The following is a 17,940-nucleotide window of genomic DNA, read 5'->3' as shown; positions in this document are numbered from 1 at the left end:
ATATATCAAGTCACCCTTCCTAACACCATGGCAGATAGGATTTCCTTGTATTAAGAAATTTTATTTTTAAAAGGCAATTCCTGAGTTAAAAATAGTCGGGGATTAAGGTTACATAAATATATTCCATATTTCTACTGTCTGGTACCACTAATTCAGTGTTTACATATCTAAAGTGTTCTACATAGATTTCAGGAGTGGTAGACAAATAAATTGAGTGGCCGGTAGAAATGTTCAGTGACCTGCCACAGTGGCAGGTGAGTAAAAAAAATAATGTCAGACCCTGTATCTGTCTATCTATCTATCTATCTATCGCCTGTGATGATGGTATTTGACAGCTAGCATTTTCCTTTGTCATACAAGTCTAAAGGCCTAGTATGAATATCGCTTGATTCTTTTTTTATTTTTTATTATTTGTGTTTATTTTTTCTCTATTTTCTGTTTATCTTTCTTGTCTTATGAAAACTCCATGCCAGATCACATGAGAATGTGTGTTAAGTTAGTCTTTGACAGTGCATTATGAATGAGTCTTCTTGATATTTGCATAACCAATGGGTGTTTATGGGATGCATTGTTGTCAAGTACTTTGCTAAACTATATCTCTGTTTTTTCACTATGTCTGAGATTATTGAGAGATACATACAAATTGTGTATTTTACATTACTGTATTATTTCATGCAGAATGCCACTTCTTTAGGCAATTCTCCTTCACATCCCCTTGCAAACTCTATACTGTATATTATTTTTTATATGTGTAAACTAACAAACAATCTATGTATCTATATATCTGTGCCTGTGATGATGGTATTTGACAGCTAGCATTTTCCTTTGTCATACAAGTCTAAAGGCCTACTATGATTATCGCTTGATTCACTTTTTTATTATTATTTGTGTTTATTTGTCTTATGAAAACTACATGCCAGATCACATGAGCTATATGCTCTTAGTTTGTAGTCTTTGACAGTGCATTATGAATGAGTCTTCTTGATATGTTTGCATAACTGAAGGGTGTTTATGGGATGCATTGTTGTCAAGTACTTTGCTAAACTATGTGTCTGTTTTTTACAATGTCTAAAACTATTGAGAGATGCATACAAATCCTGTATTTTACATTACTGTAATTATTTTCATGTTGAATGCCACTTCTTTATTCAATTCTCCTTCACATCCCCTTGCAAATTATATACTGTATTTATTATTTTTTACATATGTAAACTAACAAACAATCTATGTCTGCATCTATCTCTCCATCAGCTGTGATGCTGGTATTTGACAGCTAGCACACAAAGCCCTTTGTTAAAGAGATTAGCTGCTTTGATCTGTCTGAGGGGCGGAGAAGAGATTAAAACATCACTATTAGATAGCTGCTGATGGGAGGCTTTTTGTTTCCAGTTTTAACTGTATTACAATAATCTTCTCTCTCTCTCTTATGTCTCTGTTATAAACTCATAACTCAAAGTTCAGCCTCATCTCTGTGTGCCTGGCTACAGCTAGTTGCCGTAGCAACATAGCTTAGCTGTCCTAAAAATAACGGTTCTCAATTCATCAGTTCAGATAATTACTGAAAACATAAGAGTTGTTTTGGCAAGCTACATTCATTACAACAATAAAACATCTCCCTCCTTTGTTTCAGGAGGAGGCGAGACATGTCTGTCTGGGTGGGTCTGAGCATCTCTCTGGCTAACAGGCGGCTAGCTGGAGCTGATGGCCGGGCCTCCTTCACAGGGCTCCCTCAGCGGTGGTCTGTCTGAGAGGCGACCTATATAAAGTGCTCGGTGTGCCCGTAAAGACGAGCTCGTTTCGGGGGGCTTTCAAGGCTTTTTTTACCTGCTGATTTTCTGGGCGAAGGCGCGGCGTTCAGCCATGGCAGTGGCCGCTGATGTGCTTTAAGATTCCCAGGCAGGCTGGCAGCAGCAGGCAGGCAGACTCCGCTTTCCACTCACTCACTACACGGCCACACAGGGAAAAACGGGAAAACCGGAGAGTGGGATCATTTACCGTAATGACCGTAATGCTGCGCAACAGAACACACCCCAAAGAGAAAAGCCTCCTGCGCAGTGAATGTACTGCAACAGCTGGATAGCTTTATTTAGGATTTTACATAATATTCACCCTTATACATGTCCAATAGGGTTTGTTTTTTTCATTCTTATTGTTTGATTATTTCTCAGTGAAATACATATTTATTGCAAGACAGAAATTCCCAATCTTTGATTTAAATTTTGTAAATTTTATTTCAAACCTTATAAGATAATTTTAAAAATTATGTTAGATTAGATCGTTCTTCCTTTTTTGTTATTGTTTTATTCTCTTGGGGTAGGTGGGAGGTCCTTTGTATAAGCCTGTGGCTTCTTGACCTCTCCTGACACATTTCTTTTTTCTTTTTTTTCTTTGATTGTATTTTGTGCAGTTTTATATATGTGCAATTAAATAAAATAAAAATAAGATAATTCAACACAGCCTCCCGCCATACATGAGAGCTAAATACTATATATAGGTCGGAAAAAACTTAAATTGGTCATCATCAAAAGGCAAACAGACACTAATGTAAGATAAGACAAGATAAAATAAGATAATCCTTTATTAGTCCCGCAGTGGGGAAATTTGCAGTGTACAGCAGCAAATGGTATAGTGCAGGAAACAAGATGCATCAGCTAACACAGTAGAAAAAAAAGAGCTAAACAAAGTGTAACAAAATATGAACCATTTAAATAGAAGGAAGTATAAAAATAGGAGAGGTATATACAGTATTGACAATAAACAGACTATTAACAAAATTGCACAAGTGGAAAATGATATTGCACAGTGAGAAGGAAATGAAATTCCACCTGAAAATATCAGGTTATTGTCACTATGATTTTTCCTGGGAGATTACACAAACATGATATCATATTATATAATAGTACAAGACCAAATATGAGAAAGATTTTATAATTTTTAGATAATGTAAAATAAACACAACATAAAGGAATGCTTTAATGGTAAAAAAAACAACTTTATTTTCCTCATACTGTCTGCCTGAATATACCTGTATTCACCCTCTGCCTGAAACGCTCCGTTTTAGTGCATTTCAACGGAATTGCAATGGAATTACGTTGCTAGGCAACAGTTTGGGTCCATGTTTACTTCCTGTCAGCTGATGTTATTTACATACACTGCAACCAGGAAATAAACTGGGACACATTTCGAAAGTTTATGTTTAAAACCGTGTAATGATCTAAATATTGTATATTTGTGACATCACAAATGGACAGAAATCCTAACGGCTTGTTTCAAATGCACAATTTCTGAATACGGGCTGTGTGTATTTCTTCGTATATTGAGCGTTTTGATAGTTTAACAGTATTTATATATCACTCAAACCTGTTTTATAATATAAAAGACCTGAAAATCTCCCTTTTTTTTACAATATGGGACCTTTAAGATTTTACATAATATTCACCCTTATACATTTTTGTTTTTCATTCTTATTGTTTGATTATTTCTCATGGAAATTTGGGCACCATACACATTTATTGGAAGACAGAAATTCCCATACTTTGATTTAAATTGTGTAAATTTGATTTCAAACCTTATGATTTTACCTCGTAGATTAGACAAATATGATATCATATTGTATAATAGTACAAGACCAAATTTGAGAAGCATTTTTTTATCATTTTAGACAGACAGACAGACCGACAGGTAGGTAGGCAGATAGATAGATAGATAGATAGATAGATAGATAGATAGATAGATAGATAGATAGATAGATAGATAGATAGGTAGGTAGGCAGATAGATAGATAGATAGACAGACAGATAGATAGATAGATATATTTTCCTTATCCACTGAAAGCAGGATCTCTTTTTTAAGACAAAACTGTGTACAGTACAAACAATAACTAATGCACAGACATTTCTATTATTATTATTTATTTATTTTTAATACATTGTAATAGCATCAATGTATATATATATATATATATATATATATACACACACATATATATATATATATATATATACACACATATATATATATATATATATATATATATATATACACACACATATATATATATATATATATATACACACATATATATATATATATATATATATATATATGTATATATATATATATATATATATATATAGTATATAATACATTGTAATAGCATCAATGTGGTGTGAGTTAATTAGAGGTGACGTGATGAATGTGTTCGATAGATGGCTTTTTATTCGTCGCCCTGCATTTATACAACAAAGTACGCATGTTTTGTGACAAGGAATAACCCAAACAAGCGGAGCCTAAAATCCAGACACCATGAATCCACTCTGCATCCTTTAAACGCCGCCCGCTCGGGCTGCCTTGAGGTTTACATCGAGCCTCTCTCGTTGTTCACCAGCGGAAACACCGCGAGATCACGTGACTCGACTCTTCTCACTTCCTCAAAGTGTAAACATTGGCGACCGCAGGACAGTGTTAAGTTACACTGCAAGTCATGGGGGATACACCGTGTACACACTAGTGGCATTACAACAATATACAACGGTGGGAAGTTTGTACAAAGCTGGATAGAAGAAGAAGAAGCTCCAAGGTAACGACGTGCTCACTGCAAGCTGTGATTACATGTAATGTAACATTGTGATGTGATACTGATCCAGTCAGCTGTCCTCTCTCTCTGTGTGTGTGTGTGTGTGTGTGTGTGTGTGTGTGTGTGTGTGTGTGTGTGTGTGTAGCCTATGTGTGTGTGTGCTCTGTGGGAATGGGTTACATTCCTCACTGGTCCAAATGGAGAATAAAGGGAGCGACGAGGTGGAAACATTGAAGACAAAGTTCTTGTCTGTGTGGCACAATGTGAAGTACAGTAAGTAATTTGCTTCAGGCCAACGCACACACACACACACACACACACACACACACACACACACACACACACACACACACACAGACTTGCTGCCAACCAAGCTTAGTCCTCTGTGTCCACTATTTTTTCTAATGCATTCATGCATCACTGCTGTTGCTGTTTCGACCTGTCCATATATAGTCCACACAGTCTAATTTTAGTGACTTTTAGTGTTAACATTGATTTCAAAATACTGCTTCTGGTTTACAAAGCACTACATGTTTTAGAGCCGAAATACATTTCTGATCTTCTGCTATGTTATGAACCATCCAGACCTTTTAGGTCATCTGGATCAGGTCTGCTTAGTGTCCCCAGAGTCAGAACTAAACATGCAGAAGAAGCAGCGTTCAGTTTTTATGCACCAAATATCTGGAACTATCCAGAAACCTGCAGGACCAACTCCAACTCTTAGTTCTTTTAAATCAAAGCTTAAAACGTTCCTGTTTTCTGCTGCCCCATATTAAACCAGATAATGATCTTATACTGCACTATAACTTTTACTCTTGTGTGTTATATTATATTTTAGCTTCTATCCTAGCTTTTATTTTTTAGCTTGTTTTTATTTTCTAATATTTTATGTTTTTATGTTTTTATAACTGTTTTAATTATGTCTTAATGTTCTTTTGCACTTTGTCTCAATGTTCTTGAATGTTTATGTAAAGCACTTTGAATTGCCCTGTTGCTGAAATGTGCTCTACAAATAAAGCTGCCTTGCCTTGCCTTAACTACATTTGTAAAATCATAATCAGCTTTATTGGCCAAGTATGTGTACACACACATACAAGGAATCTGACTTTTTGTCAACTCCAGCAAGATAGAAACAGACATACAGCTAAAAACAAGGACAATAAAAGATAGGTAAACATAAATATATAACTATTATATAGTACATGCAAGTATGTGTAGGTGTATAAATATACAAACAAAGCTAAAAATGAACAACAACATACAATGTCTATTACAAGTCAAAGTCGATACAGAGTGACGAACAACATGTACTGTGAACAAAGGACTCTGCACTAATAAAAACAAGCATCAGAATCCAATGAGACAACAACCTACCGCTGTTGAGTCAGCCCTTAAAATAGTTCTTTGTCATTCTGTCCACTCTGGTTTGTGTTTGACATTTCAGTTCATTAAGACTAAAGTTTCTGTTTACCTAAAAACACAATGGTTATTCTCTGCCTTTTGTGTAACAGAAGAATACTGTAGTAGGCAGAAATCTTGGGACCGCTCCAGCACATTGAATGATGGGTGTTGTATAGTAGGTGTGCCAGCCAACTGAGTAAATAGGACACATTTTTGTTTTTAACCATCAACAAAAGTTTACTAAACCGTAACATATTGTCTTTTTATTGTGTATCTTAGGTTGGGCTCTGAAACCAAAAACCTCATTCAGTAGAAATTCCCCGGTGCTTCTCCTTGGAAAATGTTACCATTTTAAGGTTGAAGGTATGATGCACACACATATGCCCAAACGCATACGACTACATTAAAATACACACTGACTGCATTCCCTGTGTAGAGGCCAAAATGTGCATTTAGTCTGTATTGTTTACTATTATTTGTTTAGGGCTGCACATGTTCATTTGGTTAGTATCATTTCCAGTTATGGGCACAGGGGTGTGGTTATCACTTGATTTTACTCGTGCACTTGGACTGTGGGATTTAGACGAAAAGGGTGTGTTAGGCTCGGACATTTTCCGTTTACCGTCACGTCACGGCACATACTTTGGTTAATCCAGTGCAATTATTGTTTGTAATTCTTTTAATTTAATAGACACCATAAAACGCATCTGGATGTATGGATTTCTAGGAACGAGTCACAGTAAAGAGCCAACTTTAGCCTCTTAGCGGCTTTTTAATTGATAGTAGTCGCTACACCCTGTAATGACATACATACATACATACATTACTAGCCGAACATCCATATGGGGTCTGGTGAGGACATAAACACACAAAGGGAAACATTTACAAAATACGTTACTCTGTTGATCAGATTTAATTGAAAACACACTGTGAAAGGGTTAAAGTTGTAAGACGTAAACACGGAAAACGCTGTGGTAGCGACCTGTCAATCACAAGGTAGCCACGCCCTAAAGCATACCCTGCTTTATGCTCTATATGACTCTAAATGGGACCATAATTTACTAAATGAACATCATGCTGTGTTGAAGAAGACTTGAAACTAGTGATTGAGACCATAAACTCATGTTTACAATGTTTACTGAGGTACTAAATCAAGTGAGAAGTAGGCTCATTTTCTCATAGACTTCTATACAATCAGACTTCTTTTTGCAACCAGAGGAGTCGCCCCCTGCTGGCTATTAGAAAAATGCAAGTTTAAGGCACTTCAGCATTGGCTTCACTTTTCAAACCCCAGAGTTGCCCACTGATCACGTAATTTTTTTTGCCTCAGATGACGACACTGTTACAGACGCCTGCGACGAAGCCTCTGATGAGGACTTCGTCATGGGGAACGTGGACGCTTTCCGCAAGGATTTTGCGTCCCGAGTGTGGCTCACCTACAGGGAGGAGTTGCCTCCACTGCCTGGCTCCACCCTGACCTCAGACTGCGGCTGGGGCTGCATGCTGAGAGCCGGGCAGATGATGCTGGCTCAGGCGCTTATTCTGCACTTCTTGGGCAGAGGTGAGTGAGAATGACAGTTACAGTAAAAACCCCAGATGGACAATGGGATATGAGACAATACGAAATATGTTTCTTCTACACAAAAGTATATTCATTTTATCTGACTTTACTTTAATGATTACAAATTTCTTGTGAAATAAAGATAAAATAAAATTTATTTAACAATTTCAATAGGGAAAATTGCGTTGGTTTGCATCGGAGCAGTTTGCTCGTGACTTCTAGGCATATAAAACAACTGACGAGGGGTCACACACAGTCATTGCTTTGTTTCACAAGGCAAAACATTTGGGAGCCCCTGCTCTAAAGGTTAGAGAAGGTGCCTTGTGGCTGGAAGTTTGCTGATTTGAATCCTCTAGCTTGGAAATTTTGGTTGTGAAAAAGGAAAATATACCTTCTTACTTAAAGGTGTAGGATCTGATGTGGGCAGCGTAACAATGTGGTATGTCCTAGTTATAAAGAAAGTGCAACTGTAAATTAGACTACAGATCATTGTAGGTCGTTTTGGAGTGCACTGCGATTGTATCTCGTGTTAAGTATTTCTTTTCAGTTCCGTATCTCTTTTTCTAAGCAGGAAGCCAGACTTGGCGAGTTTCCTCATTCTCAACCCTAAATGTGAAAGTTTAATTAAGTTGATGCGAAGCGTTTAAAACGAGTGAATTCCTCACATCTTTGTCAGATCTATTGTCTCTGAAGTGTCCTAGACTTTACGGGTTCACATAATGAGATGACTGCCAGTTTAATGCAGTCATTTAGAAAACAATATTTAAAACTTGTTCTTCTGTTCAATCTAAAATATGTCACTAATGAAATATTTCTCTATAAAATGACTAATGGCCACTTAAGGATATTTATTGATCAATTTCACTTTGATTCACTTTTGGATCAAGGTCATTTTGTTAATGCCTTAGACTCTACACTGGCCCATTTTATAGCCCGGGCCACTCCCTTTCTCTCCTCCTTCGGCTCCCACCCTGTTTGTAAGGCTAAGGCACTGTTAAAGTGAAATACTAGGACACTCAAACTTATAATTGAACAGAATGACACCTATTCTCTTACTGAGGCGCACGCGGTTCTCTCTGTTTAAGGCAAAAACCTTAAATTTCACAAGTTCTGAAAGACTTTTTGTTCTCAGTGGTGATGCTCTAAATTGAACTTTGATGTGGTGAATGATCAGATTCAGAAAGCCTCATGTATACCTACTCAAATATTATATTCCATCACTGATATCAAGTTTTAAAAAACTAATATTTTCTTGCACTATAAGTAACTCTTTGACTTTATGTATGAATTGTTTATCTATTTTCTGTGTTGTCATTTTACAGCTGTTTTAATCCTATCACTTTAGTTTCCTTCAATATTATTTTTCATTATTTTAATAATCATATTTAAATACAGAAATACAATATAGGATATTTATCTTCCAATCAGTGGTGTAATAGAGTTCTTCTTTGGCCTTATAACGACTTTAAAACTTTACTTTGTTTTTGCTCTCTTATGTTGCTGATGTTTTATCCTTGATTTATTCCTCCACAGACTGGACCTGGTCGGAGGCGATGGCGCTCCAGCCTTTAGACACAGAGACGTGGACTACCACTGCAGCCAAGCGTCTGGTGGCCTCTCTTGAAGCCTCTCTGCAAGGCTCCCCCGGGCCCTCCGATAATGGATCACCACCCATGTACCAAGCCCAGAACCCGGGATCTGCAGAGGAGGCAGATGCACATTTGAAAGAGATGTACCACCGCACTCTGGTATCCTGGTTTGGGGACAGCCCCTCTGCTCAGTTCGGCCTCCACAGGCTGATCCGCATGGGCCTGACATTGGGGAAGCAGGCAGGAGACTGGTACGGGCCTGCTGTGGTGGCACACATCCTCAAGTAAGTCTGTTAACTACTATTACGAGCCACTTCCAGCTCTGATCACATATGATTTATTGCGGTTTAAGGCAAAACAGTGCTTAATACACAGATTAGGTTTTTTGGGCAATCATATTCATTTGATCTATAATTTAGTATATAAAATGTTAAAGTTTTGATAGTAAAAGTGTTGAATTTTAACGTGGTATAAAATGAAGCAAGCTGTAGCCAACAAATGTTTGTTATTTTTACTTGATATATAACTTAAATAATCAGTGTAACAAAACCGTCATAATGATTTTCTCTTGATCAACTAATGGATTAAATGTTTCAGCATTATTAATGATAATGTCCCAATATTTAATCAATCATTTGGGGACATGGATACAAAGTATATTAGTAAAGTCAAAGATGGTAGCAAAACATTGGATTAAATAAATCTAAATAAAATAGAGCTGCAACAATTAATAGATTAATTGGCAACTATTAAATTATTCAGCAACTATTTTGATAATCGATTAATCAATTTGAGTAATTTTTTAAGAAAATAAATTCAAAATTCTCTGATTCCAGCCTCTTTAATGTGAATATTTTCTGGTTTCTTTACTCCTCTATGACAGTAAACTGAATATCTTTGAGATGTGGACAAAACAGAACATTTGAGGACGTCATCTTGGGCTTTGGGAAACACTGATCAACATTTTTCACCATTTTATAGACCAAACAACTTATCAATTAGTCAAGAAAATAATCAACAGAGTAATCAACAATGTAAATACAATTCTGAAGTATTCTTTGTCTTGCTTGAGGTGTAAAAAAATTCTGTATGCACTGATATTACTCAGAGCCAGCAGGGTTTTCATAATCCTTGTTGAACTGTGTGAAGTGAATACTCGTATTTTGTATTAAGTAAGCTTTAATTTGTGCTTACAACATCGTACTGTATGTGTGTAATATATTATATTGCTCACGTTGTATTAACAGCTTGCAGATAAATACAATAATGAATAATTAAAAATAAATAGGTAACATCACTGTTGTTAAGTTCATGGTGATAAACACTATATAGCCCTGATGTTTACTGAACATAAGCTCCACATGTAAACATTTAAAACCCCTCACTCTCTCTGTCTCCTCTCTCTTTCTCTCTCTTAGGAAAGCTGTCGGGGAGGCGATGGACCCTGGCTTGGCGGGTATAACTGCTTATGTCTCCCAGGACTGCACAGGTATGAAAGATGAGCCTGCTGTTGATAAAAACAGGATACTGGGCACAACGCCCAAACTGACCCTTCTTTTTCCACCATCTCTCTCTGCTGCTGCTGCTGCTGCTGCTGGGAGACTATGGAGCTGCTTAGAAGGGTGACAGGAGACTCACTGTGTCTATTGCCCAACAAATACATCCACTCCGAATCCATAACGTCCCACTCCAACCTCTTCTTAACCCCAACAACTTGGGTTATGATTCACGTTTGTCTTCTCAATAGCCAGAGAAGAAGATAAGCTGGTGTTAAGGCGAGTGTCTTGGTGGGTTATGAGTTTGGGCACAGAGAGAATATGGGAGTGAATTTAACTTGTGCGCTCCCGACACCATGAATGTCTGTACATAATGGAATTAATCAAATGTCAATCAAATCAGATTAATAGTCAACCATTTTGATGATCAATTATTCATATTTTAAGTAATTTATCAAGCAAATGTGCTAAATCCTGCTCCCAAAATGTAAGGATTTGCTGCTTTTTTCTGTTGTATAGCACTATAAATTGAATCTCTTTGGGTTTTGGACCGTTGGTCGGACAAAACAAGGTATTTGGAGACGTTATTTTGTGCTCTGAGAAATTGTGATGGACATTTTACACTCTTTTCTGACGCGTAAGAGATTAAGCAATTTCACAAGTATTTGTTGTGATGGAATAATTGATACACAAGTTATCTTTGGAAGGAAGAGGTCCGGAGCTGATGATGTCTTACAAAAGAAGGTTTATTGAAGCTTGATCAAGGAGAATTGTCAGGTCTCCACAATAGATGCTCTCTGCGTGAAGGCCTCACAACTCTGTCCTTCCTCCCCGGTGCTCAGTGTCTTACCCCTTATCATGTTTTGACTTACTTCGCTCCTCTGGCATCTCTGACCCTGGTTGCCCTAGCAACTGGCTCTACGGTCTCCACTACAGGCACAGCTGTACAGATAACGGTGGCTCCTCTAGACAGGACTCCAACCCAAGAATGTCAACAGAGGGACACTCTGACAAACACTCTGACCTTTCTACCAATAAGAGAGGAATTGATGGAAAATTCCATCACATTTGTAAAAGTAACTGACAAATTTGTGTATCTGTCGTGTCTAGAAGGTAACCCACGAGTTAGGAAACTCTCGCGAGATGGTTATGGTAAGGCATTGATAGTTAGGGTTAGAATAGGCCGTAGGGCAGCGTGTCTCGCAAGAGTTTTTACAAGTTTTTGCTAGATTTTGCAATTTGCAGGTTACCTTCTAGACATGATCGTTCATCATTGAGTCCTCGTGGACGTTAGTGCCAGATTTGAAGAAATTCCCTCCAGGTGTCGCATCGCGTTCACGAGAATGGTCCAGACGGACAATCAGAAAACATAATGCCTCCGGCCACGGCTGTAAAATTCAAAGATACTCTTCATTGGGTAACAAGAGACACAAGGAGTTTCCTGTTCATTCAGATATGCAAAGACATACTGTGAACTATTTCAAGATGATGAAGTTTCATTTTATGTAACAAAATCTTACTGGCATATGCATAAAATATGCATGTATTTGGACAATTTTGCAGACAATTATGAGAAGGAAAAACTTTTTTTCTCATAGACAAAAACATAATTTTAAAGGCCCCACCCATATATTTCAGGACTAACCAGGAGAGAGCCTGATGAACAGACAGAACGGCTGACAGACTGACAGACAGACATGGAAACAGACAAATGACCTTTGTGTTATTGATCCTCCATAGTGTACAGCGCTGATGTCATCGATAGCCACAGGGCACCAAGAGCAGGGCAGAACTCTGCCGAGAGATCAGACGCCCCTCCTTCCCCACAGAGCGACCAACCAGTGTCGGCCTCCACCCCGTCAGACAGCCGAGGCGTCATCATCCTCGTCCCTGTGCGGCTGGGAGGAGAGAAGACAAACCCCGACTACTTTAACTTTGCAAAGGTGAGAGATACACGTAGGTCAGAGTTTGTAGAACTCTGTTTCGGGCAGATAACTTTATCTTTCGGTGTTTGATCACATGTTTACACGCACACTCACAGGGGTAAAGTAAGTAAGAGTAATTATACTGTAAATATGTTACTGTGAGGGGTTGATGAGTTTAAAATATCTGTTTTACTGTCAGGATGTGGAAAAGAAAATGAAAGTATTCAGATGTTCTTTGTATTTCTCTGTCCCATTCTCTGCATTTAGAGCATACTAAGTCTGGAGTACTGCATAGGCATCATCGGAGGAAAGCCCAAACAGGCCTGCTACTTTGTAGGATTTCAAGGTTAGTGTTAGCGTAATGCAAAACACAGAAAGACACACAGAGAGGTTGGTGTGAATAACAGATTATTTTGCATAATATACCCTTCTTATGTGAAGAGACAAAGTAAGTTAATGTATTCGTGTTTGCGTGAGGAAAACGGAGAGGAGTGGAGATGGAAGCGAGTGAAGCAGGGCTTACTTTATTCTCTCTGACCCATCAAAGCTTCGCCCATTCATCACAAGTAAACCTCCCAAGTTGTGAGCCTGTAATTGATTTCCATAGGAGGCATGCATTAAATTTCATCCGGGCCCCCAAAGTGAGCCACTCTTCATCACCTTCAGGAGCCAGGAGGAACCTTCAGTTGTACATCTTGGCAGTCAATATTTACGCATTTACATTTTACCAATTTGAAATACAGTGGTGGATGATGTCTAAATGACAAGCAATACATTCTCCCTGCCAGGGCGCCGCATTTATCATATGCAAATGGTCGAGTATAATTGCGTGTTTGTAAAAGTAATTCCCCCACACAAAAATTAAATGACAACCTCTTTTCTTTTTTTTTGTGGGTGTAAAGAATGTGCTTGTACAAACGCATCTGATTATGCAGAATTTAATCCACCCCGGTGGATATTAAAAAGCAACAACCTTCTGGGAGGCATATTTGAAACACACAAGCCTAACAGTAGGCCAAGCGGGTGACTTTGAGCTACTCTGCATAGAAATTGGAGAGAAGCGCGTTTTCGTAATAATCCGATGTTTTTGAATAACTTGTCTTTTGTTTTGTCCTTGCAGATGACAGCTTGATTTACATGGACCCTCATTACTGTCAGTCTTTTGTGGATGTCAGCACCAGCGATTTCCCTCTCCAGGTAATGTGAAATTACACAGACGAGCTGACTGGGGGCCCCAGTAATGTGAATTTAATAGTTTCTGTTAGTACTTAAGGGTATGAATCTTAAAGCAGCCCTCGGCCCAATTACCGAGTCTCTATCTGCTGATTTATTCGCTGCTCAGATGTGTGAAGCTGCCACTTAAGAGAAATACGGCAAATACCGGATCAGGTACTGCGAGTCTGAATATTTCAGGACCCATACATAAAAATCAGCACACAGCACTGTATCGCAACTTTGTTTTATGCTTTTGCATGCGGTTGTATACAATGTGACAACACACCAGAGGTGTAAATTTATGGATGCTGTGACAGCAGATAAATAGGATTTCATTCATCAAATGATGCAGAATGCATCTTATTCGCTGTTGACGCTGCCATGGAGTGTATGTATGCCCTGCAGTTGTTACACATTATCCAGCCCTTCAGCTTGATGAATATTTTCTGATGTATTTTGTCTCTTTTTGTCTAGTCATATCATTGCCCCTCACCAAAGAAGATGCCTTTCAGCAAGATGGACCCAAGCTGCACCATAGGTTTCTACTCGAGAAGCGCTCAAGACTACGAGAGAATCAGCCAAGAGCTGTCTAAGGTAGTTAACGCAGGACTCTTTAAATATCACTTCACTACTGCCAACATTTCACAATTATTATTATTATCATAATGCTATATTCATTCTGTTTTTGTGCCCTGCAAATGTGTGGTCAGTGTGATAAAAGTTGACCAGTAGGTGGCACCATTTAGCCATGAATCTGTTCTCGCTTTGCTTCTTCAGCCAGTCAACATGTTGGGTAGATGTTGTAAACCAGACTCTATAGAAATTATGTTAAAATGAATATACTGTAGTTTCTAAAGGAGAACAATTAAGGTGCGATAAGATACCCCTCGTTAGGTTAAGTGATGAAACTCAAAGCAAACTGTTATGAAGTGTACAGCATGGTGTAACACCAGCACTCCTCTGAAACACTGCTCTGTTGTTGTTCCAGGTGCTGCAGCCGTCAGCGAAGGAGAAATACCCCGCGTTCACTTTCGTGCAAGGTCACGGCAGAGATTACGACCTGTCTGCGGGCCTGACCCCGGAGAAGAGAGAGTGGCCCTTCATCCGTGACCCGCGGAGGACGGTCACCACTACCGGGGACTTTGTGCTGCTTTGACAGCGCTGTTTAAAAGACTACCGACAGGGAACTTCTCTTCTCTTAATGAATCAAACTGCTTGATATCCAAAGCCTCGTGACACTGAAGGTTATGGAACTTTTTTTAAACTACAGTTAATACGTCCTGGAAACTTTGTCGCTCAGCAATATTTGCCAAAACTGTTTGTCGTACTTATATGTGTTGCTCGGAAATGATAGCTTGCTGAACATTTTGTCAGAAAGCTTTTGGTGCTCTGCTTAATTTAGTGACCTAAAATGTTTTATACACTCATCTAAAGAAGAGGGAACATCTAGGCTGACACTATTCATTGTGCACCATTATTTGTGATTTTTATGGACTTGAGACAAGCTGTTGATAGCGAGTATATCAACATGTCAGGTTTTGGGAGATTTGGTGAAGGTTTTTTTTTTGTACCGTACATTACGTTGAAGAAGTCCAATAATGATGATAAGGTCCAGCTCAGCACTACATCATATTACAGTGTCCTAGTAACCGTGACTAAAATCAAGCCCACTTTAAAATCCTTTCACAGGGCTAAAGTTATCTGCAGTGTTTAGACAGAGTTTTCTTCAGTGTGGTTAGCACTGGGCTAAGAGGAGTATTGTAAAAAGCCTTAATTAATATGTGCCAAGGGCTCCCTGAAGATGAAGCTAAGTAACTTTTCCAAACTTCTCTGCCAAAAAAACATCACACAGGATGAATTCTTCACCCGTCTGAAACACCTCGACAACAGAAGCATACGGGACACAACATGCTCTGATGGTGTTGTATGATGATATGATTGTTTGCTTGCCTTGTATGTGGTATTCATTTTGACTGCATCACAGTGCAAGTGACCAAGGGTGACAGCAGAGTTTAATGTCAAAGGGATTAATGTCGTGTGCCATATCTCAATAAGCACCATCTGTTATGAATTACCCTTTAAAATAGAATTCTTTATTTCCTGTAGTTGTCTTACACACACTGAAGTCAAAACATGAATTAACATACTGTATAGTAAATATACTGTATAGTATAGTTGAATTCATTTGGAGTAGCAATAATCAGAGAGGCATACTATATCAGCTTTCCAAATCAATATTATTTGTATCTGCTGATGTGTAATTAATAATTTGGGCCAACTATTTCAAAAGATTTTAATCCTTTCAAAGGATTTTCTAACATTTCCGTAACGTTTCTTAATATTTTTTCCTACTTTTGATCTTTTTTTCCTCGATTCTAATCTCCAGCAGTGAGTGACTAAATTATCTATTACTGTTCTTACAAAACACCTTTATAGTATCTGCACGTTAAAAAACTAAAAGTGAAGAAGTACGCTAGAGCACACGTTAGGTTGCGAAACTTGAGCATGCACTTTGATTTATCACTTCAAAAAAGACTGAAGTATTCCGACTGTTGAATATGTTTCATGTGCTTTCCTGCCTTACAACACCTGCATGTCTGTTTGCATAAATTGAACTTACAAAATGTATAATGAAATGTTTTTTAACACTGCCAGGCAAAGTTGAATAAAGACAAAATATTTGACTTTCTTAATCAGTTTGCTTCTTTTGGGTCCACTTGTAGAATTTGAAGTGACTTCAGTAGAATAAGAAAAAAAACAGTTTGCTTCATTTTCAGTGCTAGATACAAACCTCAGTGGTGTGTTGAAATGTATTCAATCCCTTTCTCTCCCGGTCAAATGTAATAGATTAAAACTAATCGTACGTGCTAACCATCTCTACAGCCCATTAACCAGGGACCGGAAAAAATGTGACCCAGTGACACTGGCGGCAATTGTGTTCCTCTGCAGAGGAAAAGAAAATATCCTTGTGTGCAGAGCTCTGTTACCATGGATAATCTGTGTGTTGCCCCCTTAGTTTGAGCTATGCCGGACTGTTTTCCCATACAATACAAATTCTTGTATTATGATGAGCCGTGCTTTTTAAAGGAGGGGACTGTCCCTTCTGCGAGAGAGCCGGGGCAAGGGTGAGGATGGATGGACAGAGAGGAAGAAGAATCCCTCATCTGTTCTCTTCTCTACCATGGAGAAGCAATGGCAAAACACATAAAGGCATCATTTAGATCCCCCGTCTGATCTGTGTGTTCGTCCACGGCTTTTTCTCCTTTTAGTGGACGGCCGACCGGCTGTGTGGACAGAGCGGGAACATCAAGTATGCAGAGGCAAAGGACCAGCGACATTCTCCAGCTTTGGAAGATGGAAGGGTTGAATGGACAGGAGGGAGGGGAGGGAGATATTTGGGGATTTTTGTCCGAAACATGAAAGAGCATTTGTGCTGGGGGGCACACGGCGCTCTGAGGGTTGACTGTGTTCTCCATGTATTTACAGGGGATGTATGAATATTTGATTAATGAGTCACAGGCTCGAGGGAAATGCAATAAGCGAGCGGTGGCTTTACAAAGCAAGCCGATCACACACACAGACACATACACCATGCTCCCGCCGTTTAACACAGCTGCCTAAAGTGTCATTGACATTGCAGATTCCTGAAAATCTAATCTGCAGCCGAGCAAATTCCTCACAAAGAGGGAGTCCATTCCTCTGTTCCACAGATGGACGGATGTGTGACAGGGGGGGCTGCACGTAGAGATGCCCAATAAAGATTTTATTTTGGTGTCATCCACGTGAGGAAGACGCTTGTGGCATGTAGAGCCTCGAGGGATCAACAGGGAAGGGGCCTTCTAATATCTTAAGATCATACCTGTATTAGGGATAATACCCTGCTTAGGTTTAGTCCTACAGGCTTCACTGGGACGAGGAGACCTTTGGGACCCTATCCACAAACCAACATGTGATCTGAGAGCAGCTGGGTGAATCTTGATACCAAGATAAGCTGTTAAAGGTGGAGTTCTTTAGATGTTATCTTCAAATGATAGAGAAAATTGAAGAAGAAGAAACTGGGTACAAAAGAACACTTTCCATTTGTCAACAACTTAAAAGTCATGACAAACCTGTGAAAACATGTCTTTAAAATGAAGGTTTTGGATACAACTGGGAAAACAAGATCCCTCAATATGAG

At 38.7% G+C, this 17,940-nt stretch overlaps 2 protein-coding genes across 28 annotated transcripts in view; one reads left to right on the top strand and one right to left on the bottom strand.

The window, feature by feature from the left end:
• dock7 (dedicator of cytokinesis 7) overlaps positions 1-1,990 on the bottom strand; it is a 56,555-nt gene extending 54,565 nt beyond the window's left edge. For 21 of the 26 annotated variants that reach the window (XM_074634925.1, XM_074634929.1, XM_074634934.1 and 18 more), the window contains exon 1: positions 1,825-1,988. In XM_074634925.1, the coding sequence (XP_074491026.1) occupies positions 1,825-1,862 (38 nt within the window). In that variant the 5' untranslated portion in view covers positions 1,863-1,988. Of the gene's footprint in view, positions 1-1,824 lie in introns of all 26 variants that reach the window. The other 5 variants (XM_074634922.1, XM_074634923.1, XM_074634924.1 and 2 more) reach the window with 2 other exon arrangements.
• Positions 1,991-4,414: 2,424 nt separating this feature from the next.
• atg4c (autophagy related 4C, cysteine peptidase) lies at positions 4,415-16,456 on the top strand. Of its 2 annotated transcripts, XM_074634961.1 has the most exons (11): positions 4,416-4,579; positions 4,722-4,849; positions 6,257-6,340; positions 7,308-7,538; positions 9,072-9,411; positions 10,546-10,616; positions 12,364-12,566; positions 12,816-12,894; positions 13,669-13,745; positions 14,238-14,357; positions 14,752-16,456. In XM_074634961.1, the coding sequence occupies exons 2-11, from the start codon at positions 4,774-4,776 to the stop codon at positions 14,917-14,919; spliced, it is 1,449 nt and encodes a 482-aa protein (XP_074491062.1). In that variant the 5' UTR covers positions 4,416-4,579; positions 4,722-4,773; the 3' UTR covers positions 14,920-16,456. The 2 variants fall into 2 exon arrangements, with proteins under 2 accessions (XP_074491063.1, XP_074491062.1); XM_074634962.1 differs by lacking the exon at positions 6,257-6,340 and having other exon boundaries at positions 4,415-4,579.
• Positions 16,457-17,940: the final 1,484 nt, after the last annotated feature.

The sequence above is a fragment of the Sebastes fasciatus genome, chromosome 5, assembly GCF_043250625.1.
Source record: "Sebastes fasciatus isolate fSebFas1 chromosome 5, fSebFas1.pri, whole genome shotgun sequence".
Taxonomy (NCBI): domain Eukaryota; kingdom Metazoa; phylum Chordata; class Actinopteri; order Perciformes; family Sebastidae; genus Sebastes; species Sebastes fasciatus.
The sequence above is the reverse complement of the archived record's forward strand: the minus strand, read 5'-3'. Positions and strand labels throughout refer to the sequence as shown.